The 20,051-nt window shown below is 40.2% G+C and overlaps 1 protein-coding gene across 10 annotated transcripts in view; it reads left to right on the top strand.

The window, feature by feature from the left end:
• Positions 1-20,051, top strand: part of ZEB2 (zinc finger E-box binding homeobox 2) — a 165,911-nt gene that overhangs the window by 143,797 nt on the left and 2,063 nt on the right. For 7 of the 10 annotated variants that reach the window (XM_083493346.1, XM_083493347.1, XM_083493348.1 and 4 more), the window contains 2 exons: positions 788-2,760; positions 6,609-6,789. In XM_083493346.1, coding sequence (XP_083349472.1) covers positions 788-2,760; positions 6,609-6,789 — 2,154 coding nt within the window. The remainder of the gene's footprint in view (positions 1-787; positions 2,761-6,608; positions 6,790-20,051) is intronic. The other 3 variants (XM_083493345.1, XM_083493353.1, XM_083493352.1) reach the window with 1 other exon arrangement.

The raw sequence follows: 20,051 nt of genomic DNA, 5'->3' as shown, positions 1-20,051 counted from the left end.
ATTCTAAAACTTGATTTTTTTAAAAAAGTTCTGATGAAAATTCACCACCATTTTAGTGTGAATTTCTCTCAGTGTACACATTTTTTACAGTAATTCCCCCATAAACAATGTATTTGTTATTTCCACCAATATATGCATTTTTACGCACACTTTCCATATGCATTTTTGTACACATTGCTTTGCTAGAGAACTGCATTGCAAAATTTGGAGAAGCGCAAATTTTAATGAGTCGCTGTGTTTCTGTTCAACATATTGTTTTGGATAGTGTATATTTGCATTAAATTTGCATTCAAATGTGAACTGGGTCATATTTGTCCCCCATTTACTATGCCAACCGATTCACACAAAATTATGCTACTGTTGTAACTGCATGTTGCCTGGGTCCTTATTAAAAGCCGTGGCAAAATCCTTCTGCTATCTGAATTTAGATACTGCAAACCCTGTGCATTACATGTAAGTTTTCAGCTGTATTCCTTTACATAGTACAGTACAGTACAGTACAGTACACTCCCTGTTTCCCTTGTAAAGACATCTATAGCTTTCAACAAAATGTGAGCCATCAGTAAGAGCTAGGGAGCATCACAGAATGAGAAGGAATCTTGCATGCAGCTAATTGTAGATTGTCTAGTTTGAATTGTTTCCAGTCACAAAAGCCTAAACATAACTTGGAAGGAAGGAGAAAAATGCAGCAAAGTGAAAGGAGTGAAATGTGCAGACACAGTAAATGGTCTAAAGAACTGGTCTATTTGTGAGTTATTAAAAATTAATTTTTAAAAATTAATTGCAGGTGAAAAGCCCTATGAGTGTCCAAACTGCAAGAAGCGTTTCTCCCATTCTGGCTCGTATAGTTCACACATCAGCAGCAAGAAATGCATTGGCTTAATCTCTGTAAATGGTCGAATGAGAAACAATATCAAGACGGGTTCTTCTCCTAATTCTGTATCTTCTTCACCTACTAATTCAGCCATTACACAACTGAGAAACAAGCTGGAGAATGGAAAACCACCTAGTATGTCTGAGCAATCAGGCTTACTGAAAATCAAAACGGAACCACTAGATTTCAATGAATATAAAGTTCTGATGGCAACCCATGGGTTCACTGGTGCTAATCCTTTCATGAATGGCAGACTTGGTGCAACCAGCCCAATAGGAGTTCATACTTCCACGCAAAGTCCAATGCAGCACTTAGGGGTAGGGATGGATGCATCTTTACTTGGATTCCCAGCAATAGGCAGCAATTTAAGTGAGGTGCAGAAAGTCCTACAGATTGTGGACAACACTGTGTCCAGGCAGAAAATGGACTGCAGCGCTGAAGAAATCTCCAAGCTGAAAGGTTACCACATGAAGGACCCATGTTCTCAACCTGAGGAACAAGGCGTTACTTCTCCTGGTATTCCACCTGTGGGTCTTCCAGTAGTCAGTCATAATGGTGCCACTAAAAGTATTATTGACTACACATTAGAAAAGGTCAATGAAGCCAAAGCTTGTCTCCAGAGTTTAACTACAGACTCAAGGAGACAGCTCAACAACATTAAGAAAGAAAAGCTACGCACCCTAATAGATCTGGTAACTGAAGACAAAATGATAGACAACCATAACATACCTACTCCATTTTCATGCCAGTTCTGTAAAGAAAGCTTTCCTGGTCCCATTCCCCTTCATCAGCATGAACGTTACCTGTGTAAGATGAACGAAGAAATCAAGGCAGTCCTCCAACCTCATGAAAACATGGCTCCTAGCAAACCAGGAGTGTTTGTCGATAAGCAAGCTCTCCTCCTGTCATCAGTACTTTCTGAGAAAGGAATGACTAGCCCCATCAATCCATACAAGGACCATATGTCTGTACTTAAAGCATATTTTGCTATGAATATGGAACCCACCTCTGATGAACTACTGAAAATTTCCATTGCCGTTGGCCTTCCTCAGGAATTTGTGAAGGAATGGTTCGAACAAAGAAAAGTCTACCAGTACGCAACTTCCAGGTCACCATCGCTGGAAAGGAACAGTGCCAAGGTGGTGCTGGCTGCCACCAACAACACTCCCACTAAAGACTCTTTGTCAGCCAGATCCCCTATAAAGCCTGTGGACTCTATAACATCACCGTCTATAGCTGAACTTCATAATAGCGTTACTAACTGTGATACCCCTCTCAGGCTAACAAAACCTACTCACTTTACCAATATTAAACCAGTTGATAAATTGGACCACTCCAGGAGCAATACTCCTTCTCCATTAAATCTTTCTTCTACATCTTCTAAAAACTCCCATAGTAGTTCTTACACTCCAAACAGTTTCTCCTCTGAGGAGCTTCAGGCTGAGCCTTTGGACTTGTCATTACCAAAACAAATGAAGGAACCCAAAAGTATTATAGCCACAAAGAACAAAACAAAATCCAATAGTGTAAACGTAGACCACAACAGTGTTTCTTCGTCATCTGAAACCTCAGATGAGCCCCTGAACTTGACTTTTATCAAGAAAGAATTTTCTAATTCAAATAGTTTGGATAAAAGCACTAATCCATTATTTGGTATGAGCCCTTTTAGTGCCAAACCTTTGTACACCACACTTCCGCCACAGAGCGCATTTCCCCCAGCCACTTTTATGCCACCAGTTCAGACCAGTATTCCTGGGCTACGACCATACCCAGGAATAGATCAAATGAGCTTCCTACCACATATGGCCTATACTTATCCAACTGGAGCAGCTACGTTTGCTGACATGCAGCAAAGGCGAAAGTACCAGCGGAAGCAAGGTTTTCAGGTAAATATCTTGCTTATTTCAGAAGGTTACAGTTGTATACATCATTCCCATGTACTGTTTCATGACGTAAAACACCCTAAGGGTAAATCAGCTCAAACATTCCATTTTAAAAGGAGACGTGAGGAAATGAAACTATGTAAACATGGCCAAGGTGGACAAACTGCAGTTGAACATTTCCTGCCCATTACCATTTCATTACCTGCCCATAAAAATATAAAATGAGTTTCAAGGGGTCAGCATCTCCCATTCACCTCTAAGCGAATACGATCAGCTACAGTCCCCATGCAAGGGGAAAATGCTTCTGCTTTACCCTGAGAAAGGTTAAGATTAGTACTCTTAAAGAAAAGGCTGTTGATACAATTCATATTCATGACCATCCTAGTATAAGTACCGATGAGATACATGAAGCGCTGGGAGAGTCCCCCAGCCTGTGGCTTCTTTGGCACTGGCACACTGTGGTTTAGGTAGTTTCCTTGCCATGGTAACCCTAAGAGATTCTCAGAAATCACATGGAAATGATAATGCAGCCATAAGCTGTTTATAATATGTTCCAACTAATCTTTACAAAGCTATAAAAAGGATTATGAAGATCCCCAAGCCAGACTTGTTTTCATCTCACCTGTTCCATTTTCCTCACCGATCCATTCTCCAGCCCATCCCTTGGACTATTGTTGAGAAGACTCTAAAAATATAGTGTCTGTTGGTTTTTATCTTCATAAAAGGTTCTCTCAGTCCGCTTTTGGGCTGATGTGGACCTATGAAGCTGCCTTATACTAAGTCAAACCATCGGCCCACCAAGCCCATTAAGGTTTACTCTAAATGTTGGTGGCTTTCCAGGGTTTTAGGCAGAGGTTTTACCCATCATCTGCTACCAGATCCTTATTTTAAAAAACTGGAGTTGCCGGGGATTGAACTTGGAAGCTTTTGCATTAAAGGCATGTGCTTTGAGCTATGGCCCAATGTAGGTGAGTTCAAACTTTTAGGAACTCTCCCAACTTCAAAAAAATAAAAAAATAAAAATTGACATCTGTCCACTTAAATATAGCAAAGGATTTTATCCACAGGAAACATGCGTAGTGTGTAGGAATTGTGTATATATAATACATCTACAGTTTGTCAGACAGCGATTAACTGATTATAGTTGATTTTTTAAAACATCTGTGGACATTCCCATATGACCTATTAGGTTCCATTAGTAATTTTACCAACTAGTAAATGTTTTATATTTTCAAATGTGAAAATCAGGTATGGTTTAATGTTACAGGCAGTAATCCCTCTCAGCACAATAGGAGCATAAATAGCACGGTACCTCCATAACAGCTGTTCCACTATTCCAATTTACAGTACATCTGCCCTCTTTGTAAACGTATTTAAGCCTATTTAATCTTCTCTAATATTAATTAGTAAAAACCTAGTCTAAGAAACTGAACTGTCTGATAGCAAATGGAAATGTACGTTATCATGCAAGTTTGCACTCTCTTTGGATCAAGACAAAATAAATATCAAGAAATTTAATAATTTACTGATCCACATTCATTACTGCTTAATGCTGAAGGCTGTTTTAACATAGATACAGCATTGATAAAAAGTGTTATTAATATTCCCTATTTCAAATTACAAAATTAAATATAAAAATATAGCTCAAGGCCTTTAGAGGGGAGACATACATTTCAGTGGATTGCATAATAATATTTTGTGCCTAAATATAAACTTCATTTTGAAGCCTTTCTAACACTTATAGTCTGGTATCTTGAAAGAAAAGCTCTGTCATTTTTGCTTGTACCTAGTGGTTTGTGACTGTGTGTGTGTTATTTTTGGGTTTTGTTTTTGTTTTACAACCTCCTATTATTATGAACACAATGCACTTTGGAATTTTAAGCATACTGACCAAGAAGTAAGTCCTATTGAACTCAGCAAGGCTTATTTCCAATAAAACATGCACAGAAGTGCACTGCAAGTTACAAATTCTGCAAAGACTACAACCCTAAAAACTACCATAAGCTTGCTTTCTTTTCCTTGAGCAGTAGACACACATACTAGTTTCATATTGCTCTTGTTCCCAAGTGGCTTATGGTGTGAAGGGCTATTGGAGGAGGGAGCCTGTTCGAGAAATACAAGTTTCAACCCTACAGAGTATGTGGAGCTATTTGTTAATAAGTTCTCTATACAGGATTTTACACAAAGATAAAGCTGTGTTTGCACATTTATTTTAGGTTTGCGACACACTATGACATTCTGTAACTTCCAGTTACTTTGCAGAATTCTCCTAAAAGTTGAATAGATGTTAGAGCAGCTTCAGATACTGCTGTTTTAACCTCAAAAGCTTATACGTCAAAGTACTTAACCTCAGAATATTTATAAAGCAAAAGTTGCTTGCTGTCTTGTCACCGAAGCCTTCCTTTCAAATTCTGTGTACAACCTTGTCCATGTTGTTAGCCAGATTCCACATGGTAAGCTGTAGGCCAGAGTGCACACATCCATAGCATGTTTGTTGTTTATTAAGTGATATACCCTACATTTTAGAGCAGCTATGGATATGGGGACGATAGGAAATACAAGTGCTGTTTTCTTGCATCTCTGTATCATTCAAAACAGAATGTCCATGTCCTCCACTCTCATTGTCCTCAGAAAACATGAATCCTTGAATTTGCTTGTGTATCTCTGAGAAGTGAAGGTGAGGGAATTATGAAACGGAAGAATGCGGCACTCGCACTTCCTGTGCCCCTCACAGTTATGTCCAAGGGTGCTTATGTGGTGCGATCTTGTGCATGCCTGCTGAGGAATTAAGTCCCATTGAGTTCAATGAGACTTACTCCCAGGTAAGTATGTATAGGATTGCAGCCTTAATTTGGGGGTGATGGGTTCGGTCATGCAGGACAACGATGACCTCCTGGAACTGAAAGCTGGCACAAATTTCGATATGACTTGAACAAATTAAGTAATGTGAGCAGGAGTTCCGTCAAAACACGCTGGCATCTGTGGACCTGTGGAAAGTGGTTACATCATATTCTGATCACACCAGTGCTTTCCACAGGGATGAAATCACAAAGAACTATGTGGAGCTGACTCTGGTTGTTGTCATGTTCCCTGACTTGGTAATGGTATAAGTGGCCATTTGGCCATCTGTTCTCTTCCATTGCATAGATATAGCATTTCATAACAGAATTTCAGGAGCAGCCATCAGTACTACACACTATTAGTTCATACCCTCCCTCAGCATGGGGAGAGACTGGGCACATGATAGCCTGTAAAAGGGTTCAGATTGCTTATGCAGTCACAATTTTGCCAGCTTCTGCCTTTTCTGTTATGCTTTGGGTGCCCATGCCAATTGAGACTGAAACTATATTTTTAGTGATACAGGGCAGGAGGTACAAATGCATCTGCCACAACGAAGACACCATGTCTCCTTGTAATGATTATTTATCCCCGTGTTGTGACATCGCCATGTTGCGCACTTCCCCAAGCCCATCAGCCAGGGATGTGCAGAGACAGCAGAAAACAAACAACATTAAGACACCACAGATGTTATAGCAGATATTGAGAGAATATGTTTTCGTGGCAGCCCCGTGTCATCAGATGATTTTTCAGACTCCACATGACATCCTAAACATACTCTGTTGGGTGCCAGCTCTGGACATATGTGTTTTGCACTACTCACGTAAGACTTAATGGGATAAAAAGTTGAGTGTGAGCCAATGAGGCTGCTTATTGTAACTCAGGGTGCTTACCTGGTTACGGATGAAACTAAATATAGTAACTAACATACTATAGGAACGCAGGATATTGTATAACATCACAGAACAAGGGAAGGAAACATGTTTTACATAAACCATTTGGTTGCATCACAGGGAGAATTGCTTGATGGAACTCCGGATTACATGTCAGGTCTTGATGACATGACAGACTCCGACTCCTGCCTGTCCCGAAAGAAGATCAAGAAGACAGAAAGTGGCATGTACGCATGTGACTTATGTGACAAGACATTCCAGAAAAGCAGTTCCCTTCTGCGACACAAATATGAGCACACAGGTACGAATGGCTATGGCGTGTAGAGACAAGCTTTCTTGCATGTGGTACTTTTCATAATATTTAATGAGTACACTTGTGCAACATAAGATGCAACATATGCTTAAGGCATTCAACAAGGAAGAAATTGTGTGCTTTGTTTGGTTCAATATGACTCCCCCCCACACACACACACTTCTTCACATGTTAAATTTGTACTCTTTTGTTTGTACAATTCCTGGCATCCCTGACCACTGGTCCTGCTAGCAAAAGTTGATGGGAGTTGTAGTCCAAAAACAGCTGGAGACTAAGTTTTGGAAACCCCGTGTTAGACAGTCTGCCCATAAACATCTATGTAAGGGGGTGGGGGCTAACAATAGCTAAATCTCTTGCACCTGTGATTAAACACCTATATTGCTATTTATAGGCCTCATCAAAATACATTAAAGCTTACCTTTTGGGCTGCCTCTCTGAATATGTATATATGAGAATTAATACACATGAAAGTGCTAGTCCAGTTGAACCAAGAGTGAACCTGAGTTTGTACAGTATGTACGGTATATACTGTACATACTGATGATCTGTACAGTGAAGTGGAGCATCGTCACGGAATTTTTGGTCTGGAAATGCCTGAAGCTTATCTACACCTTCCTTGCACGCTTAACAAGTTATCTTTTTATCAGTCAGATGATAGTGTACTGTAAGAAAGGTAGCTTACCTCCTACAGTTCTTCTTCAGGTCTGTTCTTCATAGTATGGCTGCAATTAAGGTAAAAGGTAAAGGGATCCCTGACCATTAGGTCCAGTCGTGGCCGACTCTGGGGTTGCGGTGCTCATCTCGCTTTATTGGCCGCACAGCTTCCGGGTCATGTGGCCAGCATGACTAAGCCGCTTCTGGCGAACCAGAGCGGCGCACGGAAACACTGTTTACCTTCCCACCAGAGTGGTACCTATTTATCTACTTGTACTTTGACCCTGAAACTGCCTTAACAGAGTAGTTGCTGCACAAAGCCAGTTTCAAATGGCATTCTTGTGATGGCTATATTGCGAGAAGCAGACCTTAAAATCTGCATTTAGTTTAGAGTGCTCTTCTCATTGTAAAAAGTGATGAGGGCATTATTAACCTCTTAGAATAATAGGTTATCTGCCTTCAAAATTGTGCCCAGGTGGTGGAGTCTTCCAAAGGGCCCACAGGGCATTCACATCTTGCAACAAACACTGGAGGGAGGCTTAGGCTCGATCCTCTTCTTTGAAAGCTACACTCCTTAAAGAGCCAACACTCTGGTGTGCAGGTGGGCATCTTTTTGCCTTCTGGCCTCTTTCCTGGTGCACTGCCTTGGACTGGCAAGGTAGATCGAAAGGCACTCACTTACTGAGCTGAAGGGAAGAACCCCTGAAGATCAAAGCTCCGACTCTGCAGAGTCTGATGATGTGGGAACTGGTCCAGGGGACTTCTGCCTGTAAGCAGAAAGACAAGAATTTAAGGGCCCTGTGTTTTTTTATATAAAAGAAGAAGAAACAGTTCAGTGAGCCCCATATTACCTTATAGAGTACAAAAATTAAAAGCAATTTATATTAGACATGGAGAATTATCCAGAGATTAGTAGTTTAGGGTGAAAAAGTACCTGAAAAAGACTGAAACTTGAATCTCCTTTTAGGAAAATCACATCTAGTCAAGCTCTAGCTCATTTTCTATATAGGTAATTTAACACAAATACTGTTGCCTTCCCTTTTTAAGTATTTGTTGTCTTCTCTTCCAGTACACATGTCTAGCTCACACACACATGTGCATGAACCCAAACAGTAAGATGGTTCCTAACAATAGTTCATCTCTTAATTGTTTTCCTAGTCTTGGATCTGTGACAAGGATAGTGGGAATGGGAATCATTCACCTCTATTTAATAAGCAGACTAAATGGTAAATTTCAATAGATCTTCTTTTATGCCTTCCAGCATGCTCTTTGCTTTTTATGCATTTATAAATCACATTCATTACAAAATGTGGGAAATTCGCTTTCACTTCAAATTTATAAACAAAGTTTGTGTGTGTGTATAAATTTTTCAAATCCTTTAAAAACTCTTCCCCTAATAGTCCTTCACTTTGTAATAGTGAATACACTCCAGAATACAGGGCAGCCTGCTTCATGAGTGGCAGGTGCTTCTGGTCTTTCCTGCATCACTTACCCAATGGATTAAATCCTCCATCCATAATTGCCATGCACACTTTTACCAACAGAGGCAAGTGTGTATGACAAACGGCTGATTAGCAGTCAGTCACCAAACAGGACAGAATCATGAAAAGGGCATATAATTTGTCACAGCCTGGTCACCTGTGTTTTGAACTGACAATGTCCTAACACTTGGGGTGTGGTGTGGGGAATGAGGCAAAGGGTGGCTCTACACTTGTATTTTGTTTCTTTATTTGTTTATATGTAGTAACAACACTGAGACCCCCCCCCCCCCGGGTATTAGGGCACTATATAAATTCAATAAATAATAATAATAAAATTGTCTGCCAACATGGAAAGCATGTATGAGGGACATGCACTGTAACACTAGTTAACTGATGGAGAATAATGATTGCCACATAAATTGTGGAGTTGGCCTAACTGTACCCGTGATTTATTGTATCTTTCAATATTGCCTAGTTCAAAATCCTAACTAAGCCTAAACAAGAATAATGAAGAAAGATCCAAAACATATTGTATTAAAACAACACTGTTTACTCCCATTTGATTGCTGTGTCTTTTAAAAGGCACAAAATCTTTCACTTGAGTCTTTTGAAACTGAGGAATAAAAGGTCTTCCACAACATTAGTACTCTTTCCTTGCCTCTTTAAGCCAAATCCTATGCAGAAAATAAAAAGGAAGTTAAAATACTCGTGGGAATAGGGGTACGGGGAAATAAAGTAGCATTTTGGACCACCAGCTTGTTTGGTTCATTGGTGTGCGTATTCCTTACATTGCATTACTCAGATGCAATTGTTTGGTTGGTTGAAGAGGGGGGAAAGCTTTGCAGGCTTACATCCCTGCACCTTTCCTCTCCTGAATGATTTTTTTGCAGCCATCTGCAAATATTATGGTTTGCTACACCACTACCGTAAACCTCTTATGTTAGAGCTGGACTTCTCATATACTGGGATCTGGACATATGTTTGAATCCCGTAAAGTCGGTGGTCCATAAGCTCCACAGTCATAGGCTGACAATTGAAAGGCTGGAAATTTGACAAGCCAGGCACCTTGATTTGCAAAAAAGCAGATAATATGCTTTGTTTTTAAACAAGCAAGGAAGACTTTATGTGAAATGCTGTAATACTCCTTTCCTCCTGACAATTATCTATTTTATATCTCTGTGAGATTCTGCCTCAAGTTTTAGCACAAATAAAAGTGTTTGAAGAGAAGAATCGCTCCCACAATAGAACTGCCTAGTCCTGGAGTTAAGAGATTTGGATTTAAGTTTCCTTCATCTCTGACACATGTTTGTTTTGTGAACTTCAGCAAAAGCAGTCTTCATATAGCAGGAAACATCAGGATATAGTTTTATCCTAACTTTAGTCAGAGTAGTAAAAGGTCATTTAATCAGATTACGAATGCAATCCTATGCATGTCTACTCAGTTCAGCTGAATTAAATGGGACCTACCCTTAGGCAAGTGTTTATAGTATTGTGACCTTAATCTAATTTGGTGGAACAGCAGCACAGTAGTGGTAAGTTAAGGGGGAACACTTGCAAACTAACACAAGCCTGCCCTTCTTATTCCACTACCTGTCTTGCATATTTACGCAGCTAAAGTTTACTTCAAGAAAATGTAAAGGCCATTTGCCTTTTTCTTTTCCTTCTTTTCCTTCTTCTTCTTTGGCCTCTTTTGTAAATGTTAAGTGAATTGCAAATTAAACTGATAAAGTTATGGAAAAAGCCAGAGCGATGGAATGGCTGTCTCGTCTATTAATATATATGAGAAATTTCACTCTGTGTTCGGGGCAAGACTCTCTGAACTGCAATTAACCTTTGCTTTCAGTGCCTGAATCATTATCCCTTCCTCATCTTTTTGGGGACAGTTAGTGCTTATCCTGTCTTTCTAGAGTAGCACAAATAATGGGCATAGATTTATAAGCCAAAGTGTTGATCTGTCTGAAGATGCAGTCCACACTTTTCTTCTTCTTGGTAGGTCAGCTGTTCTGGAATGGTCTGATGCTGTCGCCTTATAACCAGTTATATCATATACAGCTTTCACACAATGCAGTGAAGCTAATACTTATGCAGTGGCCCAGTTGACTAGCTCATGCCATACACTTCTATTTACCTGTGCTCTTCATATTCCCCTGTGATTTTAAAGTGATTTACCTCTCCTTGGTTCCTGACTACACTGAGGTCTCAAGCCCACTTTTTTGGCACAAGTTTTCTGACTTGGATTACTCTACTTTAGAAAAGTGAAGCCATGTTGTTGCTGCTGCTGCTGTTCTTGTCATTCTTAAAAGGAGTTTGGAATGCACATGTTAGATATACTGTAACAGAAAATCTAAGCCCTGTGTACTGTATCCAACCATCTGAGATGCTTCCTGCAAAAAAGCCCATTCTGTCATAGTCTTATGCCAGTAGTATCAGTAGTATGTGGCCAAATGAGCTAGGAAAAATTATTGAAAGGCCAGCAGCATTTCAAAGTCCTTATGCTACCTGTTGGATGACCACCACTGGGGAAAACGAAACAGAAGTTAGGTTTGGTAGTTAATTCTGATTTCTGTCAGGGCAAAAGATTTTAATTCTCGAAGACTCCCGTTTGATAAGGGCCATTGGTAGTGGGCCATTGGTAGTGACCAGGAGACTGCTTAAATCTCCTACAGCCTATCACTGAATAGTAACCCTTAGAGGCCAAACAGAAGTGCTTAGATGTAAAACACTGTCTTTCAAATAATTATTTGAAAGTTACTAGACTAAAATATTTTTTATTAACTCTGCTACCCAGATTAGTAACACGTTGGATGCCAGCAACCTAAAATTGGAAATTTAAGCAACCAGCAGCTTACAATGACTCCTTGTTTGATCTCCTGAATTGATTCCTTTTTGCCATATGAGAACGTGGAGTGACTAAACCGTATAGCATGAACCAGTGTGGCGATGTGGATATAATATTGGGTTTGGACCGTAGGATTTGGTGATGGATCTGGGTTCCAATCTCTGCTTTGCCATAAAGCTCACTGGGTGGCTTGGACCAGTCATTTATTAATTAATTAATTTATTTTTTAGCCTAGCTTAACTCACAGAGTTGATATACGGACAATCTCCTTAGAAAGATGGCGGGAGAAAGGGTTTGGGGAAAAGTTCATAGCAGTCTTGGTCCGACTGCTACACACTTTCCCCCAAACCCTTTCACCCTGCATCTTTCTAAACAGTTGTCCTTATATCAACTCTGGGAGCTTCCAGGCAGCTGTGCTCAGAAGACGGTTAAGGAAGGGGTTGAGAAAGAGGAGGAAGCATGGTGACAGCAAGTTGGTGGCATGGAGTGACCATTCATTCTCCACTTAAAAAAAAACTAGTGGTGACAAAAGATTCCTATGTGTGGTGTTCCCAACACCCAGTGGACATTTCATTTTTAGTTTTCCACAGCAAATTCCTTTGGCACAAATTCACACCCACACCCCGCAGTAAAGATATGCAGGAATTTTTGCATATTGGACAAATTAATATTTTCATAGGCATGCTTAGGAGTCCTGTGGCCTTGTTACCTTGGTTAATGATATGCTCCATTTCATCATTCACAAGAAACGACGAGAGCTTTCATGGTGGCGTCCTCCCTTTAATTCTTCTTTTCTTTCCAACTGCATGTTTTATTAAGACTTCTTTTTATATATAATTTTTGTAGCTTTTATGCTGAGGCAAGCACTACTTTTGTTTCCAGATTGATTCGGTAAACTAAATATTGTTCTCGAGCTTTAGCAGCAAATCAGCCCTCTTTTGCTGCTCTTCTGAATTCCTAGCTCACAAGTTTTCCTTATTTAGAGCTTGATTCATAAAAAAATTACATGCTGTTTATAGATAATTTTCTATCACTAGACTCAGATACGAGGATTACTTTTTATACTTAAATAATATGCAGTTTCTTGGAGTAAATTCAAAGCTCATGAAATTTGCACTAGAAATGGAAGTCTTTCTTCTTTGTAACAACAGAGCAAGTGTGGTATTTGCAATTACGCCAAATTGCATTTATAACGCACCTTTGACCGCCTCACTACACTCTGCCCATTAATCCAGGCTCCACCGGGACTACTTCTAACATCCAAACCCCTAAGTGGCTTCAATCAGCTGCCTTTAAAAAATCAAACCGCTGCCAGATGATTCCTTATGTACCTTCCAAGTCTGGAATTTCTTTGCAAACACACTCCTCAGTCCCCAAACCTACTTACTGTTATATCACTGGAATAACAAAATTTATCGCTTTTCAAAACACATGGTTTGCCCATATCTAAGCCCAAAAAGCCTGTATCTTTGGGCTGTTACATGTTTTTTATATGTAGCAATGAAATTGTAAACCTTTGGGTGTGTGGGTGTGTATAAAATGATTAGATATAATTATTTTTCATTGCAAATCCTAAGAGAGTCAGGATGTGGGATAAAAGCACAGTGCAAATACACACACACACACACACACACACACACAAATATTTGTGTAAGATATCTTTAAACATATAATAATAATTAATTGTATTTATATATCACCCCCATTGGTGCTTTTCCGATCGTAATACAACAATGAAACAACCTTTACTCTATCAAATAATGAGTTTTAGAAAGGGGATAAAGAAGGAGAATGAGAAGATTTGTTAACAGAATCAATACCAGGCCTCCTGACGAAAACATCAGGACAATTTAAAGCTTTGCTCTGTTGTAGACCATGTGACGTTGCTGTATACTTGTAGTGAAGAACCATGTATGTATTTTAATCATCGTTTAAGTTGTCTTACATAACTCATAAATAATTTCACATGTTAATCTCACCCAGGGTCATTTCAAAGGCATCTCTCCATCAATGAGACGGAATTGTCAAATCAGCCAATGAGATCAGGGCTGGATTCTATTCAGTGGCCTAAAAAGGGGGAGGGGGAGATGCAGGGAGATAAAAGCACAGAATCACTTCATAAGGCTGGGACAAATTTAGAGGCTAAACAGCAAATTGAAGCCAAAACTGAGCATGCATTTTTTTGCCATTAAAGAATACATGCTGGTTTGAAATATAAGAAAAAAATAAATAAACAACAAATAACAAAGCAATCTGAAGAGGGGTCAGAGGGGGCGTAGAGCGCCGAAATCCTCTGCTGCATCTGCAGCCCTGCCAGCTCCTGCTAGCCAGACCAGTAGGTGGAGGGAGATTTATTTATTTATTTTTATTTTTTGTTGCACCAGCTCTAGACTGGCACAGCCCAGGAGCCCACACTGGGCATGTCTCCTGCAAATGGATTGACTTAGGCTCCAGCAGATTCCTGTCCAGCCCTTCTCTGCCCTCACCCCAGAACAGAAGCTTCTCAACTGCCTGCTGTCCTGATGGGCACAGTGGGGGTTTCTGTGGCAAAGCCCTTTCCCCTCCACCCAGCAGTGAGCCCAGTGCAGGAACACCTCCAGCTAATCCGAATTCTCTCCAGTAGTGCTGATCTGCGGGTTAGGACTGGGCTCTAAATCTCTTTGTGGCTTGTTCACGAAGAAAAGTAAAGGCACCAGGCACTAAACTTTTGAAGAACCTATCTATCTACCTTCATAGGGGGTTCAATCATTTTTTTAAAAAAACACTGAAATAATATCACAATCTATAGCTTTGTATGTTTAAGTCATTTCAGTAATAAAGCAAAACACCCTGCTCTGTTTTATCTGTTTTCAAGCGGAGGCTGGATAGGGATGTCAAGGGAGGGCTTTGCAAGAAGCTGTATTTCAGGTACAGGAGAGAATGACATGGATGACCTTTGCAATGCCATCTTTCTGTGGCTATTATCACATCATTGACCTGATCAAACTATGCCTGAATAACTGTCTTGAGAGCAAAGGAATCCCATACTTTCTGAGATATTTTTCAGTTCTTGTCTGATTCCCTTTCTGTTATGAACACAGTTGCCATTGGAGGCATTCTTTATTCTTTGCCTTGTCAGATCCTGTTCTCTAGCATCTAGTCATCTGGCATTTACCACCATATGCTTGCAAAGTAATTAGGAGTGTTTTCCTATAGTTTATTATAGTATTAGGGGTGGGGGTGGTATCCAATGGTGTCCCTTTGCTTGTGGAAGGATTTCTAAACCTGTGGAGTTGGGTTTTTTTGTAAGTAGAAGGGGAAGAAGGTGGCTGTTAACTAATCCCCCCATCTGCTCAAGAAAGTTGGGGGACCACAGCAGCACTGAAGGTGGCACAGGGGGTGGGGGCTGCAGGATAAAGGGAGGAATTTATGAAAACTGTCTTCCTTTTCCTTTCCATTAACAGAAGTCTTAGTGGAGGAAAAAAAGTCTCTCATGAGCAGAGGAACCCAACTGCTTGAATACAACCCCTTATTTTCCTCTAAAATGTGACATGGTTTCCCTCCCCCCTTTTCTCTCTCTTTCATCTGAGGGAGTCCACCTGAGGTCAGTTAACATGACTGATTTTCCTGCTCATGTTATGACTTTTATGTGGATAAAAGTCACTGTTCTTATCACATGCCCAAGGATTCTCAGCTGCCTTTTCAACAAAACTGAGATAATCGTGCATTGTGCTTTCCCAGAGGATGAGTGCAGCTGGCATAAAGTTCACATGGAATAGAGATTTGGGACTATCTGCTTCATGTGAGCTCCCTGATCGTGTGATAGTAGTGCTATACCTTTAACAAAGTTTATGAGGAGCAGCTGAAATAACATTAGAACTCTTCTTCAGCCTTGCTGTTTAGCAAATCAAAAACAAGAAGAGGGAATCAAACAAGTTACCTGCAACTTTGATCTGAGTGCATCAGTGGCTTTCAAAGAATCACTCTCACTGCATTGCCAAGCAACAGATACTGACTGAAACATTTGAGGTGAACTGGGACACTTGCCATTTGAAAGTAGACCACAGTGCAAGGAATCAAGTTTTGATTTAATTAAATTCAAAGTTAATCTTAACCCTGTGTTTCAGTCACAATACCCACCCTGCCCAAGGTGGCTAACAACTTAAAAAAGGAAACAAAAATGTTTTAAAAGTCTATGTTTTAAGTGGCTCAGATTTGGTCCAAATTGCAGTTTACAGATATTTAAACAATTTTTATTTTTTTAAAAGAAAACAAACACAAAGATTGAATATAGCTTTAAAAACCCCACTGCATTACATTGACAGCAGCAGGAGCACAGTATCTGTTTGCTCTTCCCCAAAAGGACCTCATATACAGCTAGGGTTCTGCAACTCAATAATAAAACTACATAATGACTGGGGGAAAGTTCAAACTGTACCTCAACCCCAAACACGTCAGCTGGCTGCTGGCTAGTCACTACTTGTAAATCTCAGTTCTCAATCCCACATCTGAAGCGTGGGGGTCATAAGTGCCAACCTTACAGGGTCATTGTAATTCTTGTGAATACCTGTGAAGTGTTTGGAATGCTTATCGTTACCAAAATACTGGAGAAAGAGTATATTCCAGGGATATGATAGCATTCCAACTCCCTTCATGTATACTTGCACACCAGTCTCCCTCTTGCACATAGGTATGTCCTGGAGCACTGAGCAATCCTGGTAACTGCCATGCACATTTGCAAAACACCACAGCTAAATTATGCAAGCAATGCCACATTCTTTGTTTCCTACTCAAATGACTTTGTCCACCTATGGCTCAGAAGTGGGCACTTTTGAGTTTTGCCAGCTATTGAAGTGCGACTTTAAGACCAGTTTTTTAATACCCAAAAAAAACCCCATTTGGATGTAGACTTTGCCCTGCAGTTTACAATATGGCTTGTGTTTTCCTTCTCATGATCTCCCTTCTCCTAGTTCCATGCTGTGCTATCTATTCTTATTATTAATCTCAGCTCATAGCAGTTGGGGGAGAAAGCCAGTGCCTAAGCCGGCTTGCTGCAGTGGGTGAGCCAGGCACGTGAAACGGCCAACACAGACTGGATTTAGCCCAGACTTGGGCTTTGGCCTTCCGCCACGAGTCCACGTTTAGGGGTGGTTTGTGTTGGAATGCCAAAGCCTGCACATTCCAACTGCATGCCAGGGGATGTCATGACCACCTTGGCATGAATTTATGCTGCTGGAAACAGCATAGGCTGGGATTTTTCTAGGCCTACCAGTAGTTTGAACCCCTGTGCAGACATGCATGGGGGAATCATGGGAAAGGGTTGTGATTATGCCTGCCAATGCCATTCTCCCTGCCCACTGAAAGTCCACCCTTGTCTGCATAGGAGAGCATGCACAGGCAGACTCCCAGACTGTGTGCAGGCCAAAATGATGCGCTCTATGTACCAAAAACCACAATATACTTAGGTTGTGCGGTTTGTGTTAAGACATAAGGCACGGCGGCCCCTGTGACTACATAATGCCCAGTATGTAAACATCAGGCATGCTGAAGAAGCAGAACTGTTAATTTAGTTACTGTAATTACCTGCTCTTCACCCTAAAGTCTGAAGGCAGGTTAACAACCATTTGAAGCACAACATTCAAAGCAGTTATAAAAAACAGCAATTGCAAAAAAAGCAATCACAAAACAGATAATATAAAGGTAAAAAGGTGTGGCTTTTTTTTTAAAAGGCACCACCTAGTGTAATTTTGGTTTGGCTTTGTGCATTTCAATTCCACCTTTCTTCTCTCATGGACCCCAAGGTGGTTCCCAGGTGCTTGTCCATCCAGAAACTAACCAAACTCGGACCTGCTTAGCTTCAACAAAGTGGTCACCCTGTGTGTCTTCACACCATACCCCAGAGCCATTCCCTAGAATCAGTTGGCTGGTGTTCATGACATCACCAGTGACAAGTGACACGCTCGCCTGCATAAGTTGGTGCAGTTATGAAACTTATATTTTAAATATTGTGTCATACATTTCTAGGTTTTGCCCAGTCCTATCGGGCTGACAAGCTTTTTTTGGAGGGGGGGTCAGCTCTATTTTGGAATGAAGCTTTTAAGTATGGCAGTTATGGAAGGTGTCAAAGACATTCCAGAGCTATTTGTGGCCTCAAATCAACCAGATGTGTTTAGGCTTGGTACGGGTATCAAGTTTCAGACATTGGATTTTAAAACTGCTTGAAATACCAGTGGAAATAATGGTGTCATGCAGCTGAAGGGAACTTCAGCATTCAGTGAATGGCTGACAACTCGCAGAGAACTTCTCCCAAAATTACCAGTGAGGAACAATTCTGCTCATGTAGCAAATCTCAGTAGCTGCTGATAGGGAACTAAATCTTTCTCTCACTAAAGTTTAATGGGAATTTTTCCTGACTAAGGGCTTCAACATTGAGTCCTTAGAAATGTAGTTCTTTCGGTCCTCACAATTAGTTTCTGTGCATGTGGTCAGTGAGGCAGTGATTCCTCTACTATGTAATTCAGCAGCAACACTCCCCTTCACATTGTCTCATGTCTTTATTAATATTTGTACTACCTTTGATTATTGAGTTCATCCATTTTGAGCAGTTCAAACAGAAAGCTCCAAAGAACTGACTATTTCATTTCTGACACATTTGAGACCCTGGAGCCTCTTGGGACTGGAAGGCATTTCAAGGATAATCTAATCTAGTATCTCTCAGAATTTACCATAGTTAAACCAGTATATAAAAGGCTTTGTGCTTGCCACAGTGTTTCAGAAAACTATTCATAATTATCAAAAAGCTGGGAGTGCAACATTTTCCAAGGAGAGCTCAACCATGGAAGTGTCATTAGTTCACTTAGTGTGGGTTTCTTCAAGGGTTACCCACCCAGGTTCTGAATGACATGGGGGTAGCACCCCTGATATTTAGTGGTACCAATTCAGATGGTTTTGGATGACTTGTGTGATGGAGGAAAGGATAGAAGCTTGAGTAAAAAAGAAGGTAATTCACTGTTCCCATACTAGGATTTCCATTTAATTGTAAAAACCAGCCATGCTCATATAAATGTTCAACTTAGATTAGCTTCCCCCACCCAAACCAATAATATTGATTGATAATTGAATGATAAATAAACTATCATATTAAAATAAAATAATATTGACTGGCTGATTGATTGATAAAATTCTTTATTTAGAAAGTTGTTACAATTAATTTAGGTGCAGTTTTCCTATGTTTTCAGGGTATTTCGGAAAACAAGGGCTTTCCAGAGTTTGACTGAGGCTTAACATTCAGAAATTCCTGAAAGCTGATATTGTTAAAGCCGAATAATTTTCTTGATATGAGGCATGGAGAAACCCCTAAAATCACGAGCTACGTGATGAAACAGAACTGGAGAAAGTGAATCATTAAGTAACCATAACCTTGTTTATAGTCAGATGCCCTTAATTCAATAAAGGACAAAAAAGAAGCACAAAACGTAAGTGGGAGAGTCTGTAGAATTGTAAATAAATAGGATATTTATCAAACTTTATTGCAGGCATCAGCTGCTCTTTGACATGGTCAGTTTTCTACTGATACTCCATGTTACTTTTTCTTTATTGTTCTCAGGTTGAAAAAAGCAATATACAGAATATATCATAAAGTAAAAGCTATTAAAAATAGAGCTCTTGTTTATTTGGGGGCTTTTCATGCAGGCAATTTTTTCCACTATTAATGCACAATTGCTCCACTCCTACTGCAGGAAATATAGAACTCTCCCCTCAAGCATATCAGTTGTATCCAACTTATACACAGAGTAGACACATTAAAATCAATGTATTTGGCTAACTTAATTCCATTAATTTCAACAGCTCTTGTCTAAGTGAGTTAAATACAACCCTAATTGGAGGCAGCATGCCTCTGAAACATAGCTGTCAACTTTTCCCTTTTCTTGCGAAGAATCCTATTCGGAATAAGGGAATTTCCCTTAAAAAAAGGGAAACGTTGACAGCTATGCGCTGAAAGCCAGTTGTTGGGAATCACAGGTAGAGACAGTGTTGCTGCACTCCAGTCTTGCTTGCAGAACACATTAGGGCCATCATGCTACTCAATTGCCAACTAGAGTATTTCTGGCTACAAGCTGTATTCTGGCATAGTGCTACCAATAAAATGCCTTTCCCACATGTTGTCTTGCAAGTTTTCTGAAAGCAAAAAGGGGCCTAAAATGCTGAAACTGAAGGTTGTGCTATGTATAATTTTATTTTTAAAGGCATCTTTTTCCAGTGTAATGACCTCTCTCTGTTTTGCTGTGCTTTCTTGC

This window comes from Podarcis liolepis, assembly GCF_965112155.1.
Source record: "Podarcis liolepis genome assembly, chromosome: 1".
NCBI classification, from domain to species: Eukaryota; Metazoa; Chordata; class Lepidosauria; order Squamata; family Lacertidae; genus Podarcis; species Podarcis liolepis.
This window is presented reverse-complemented; position numbering and strand designations above follow the sequence as displayed.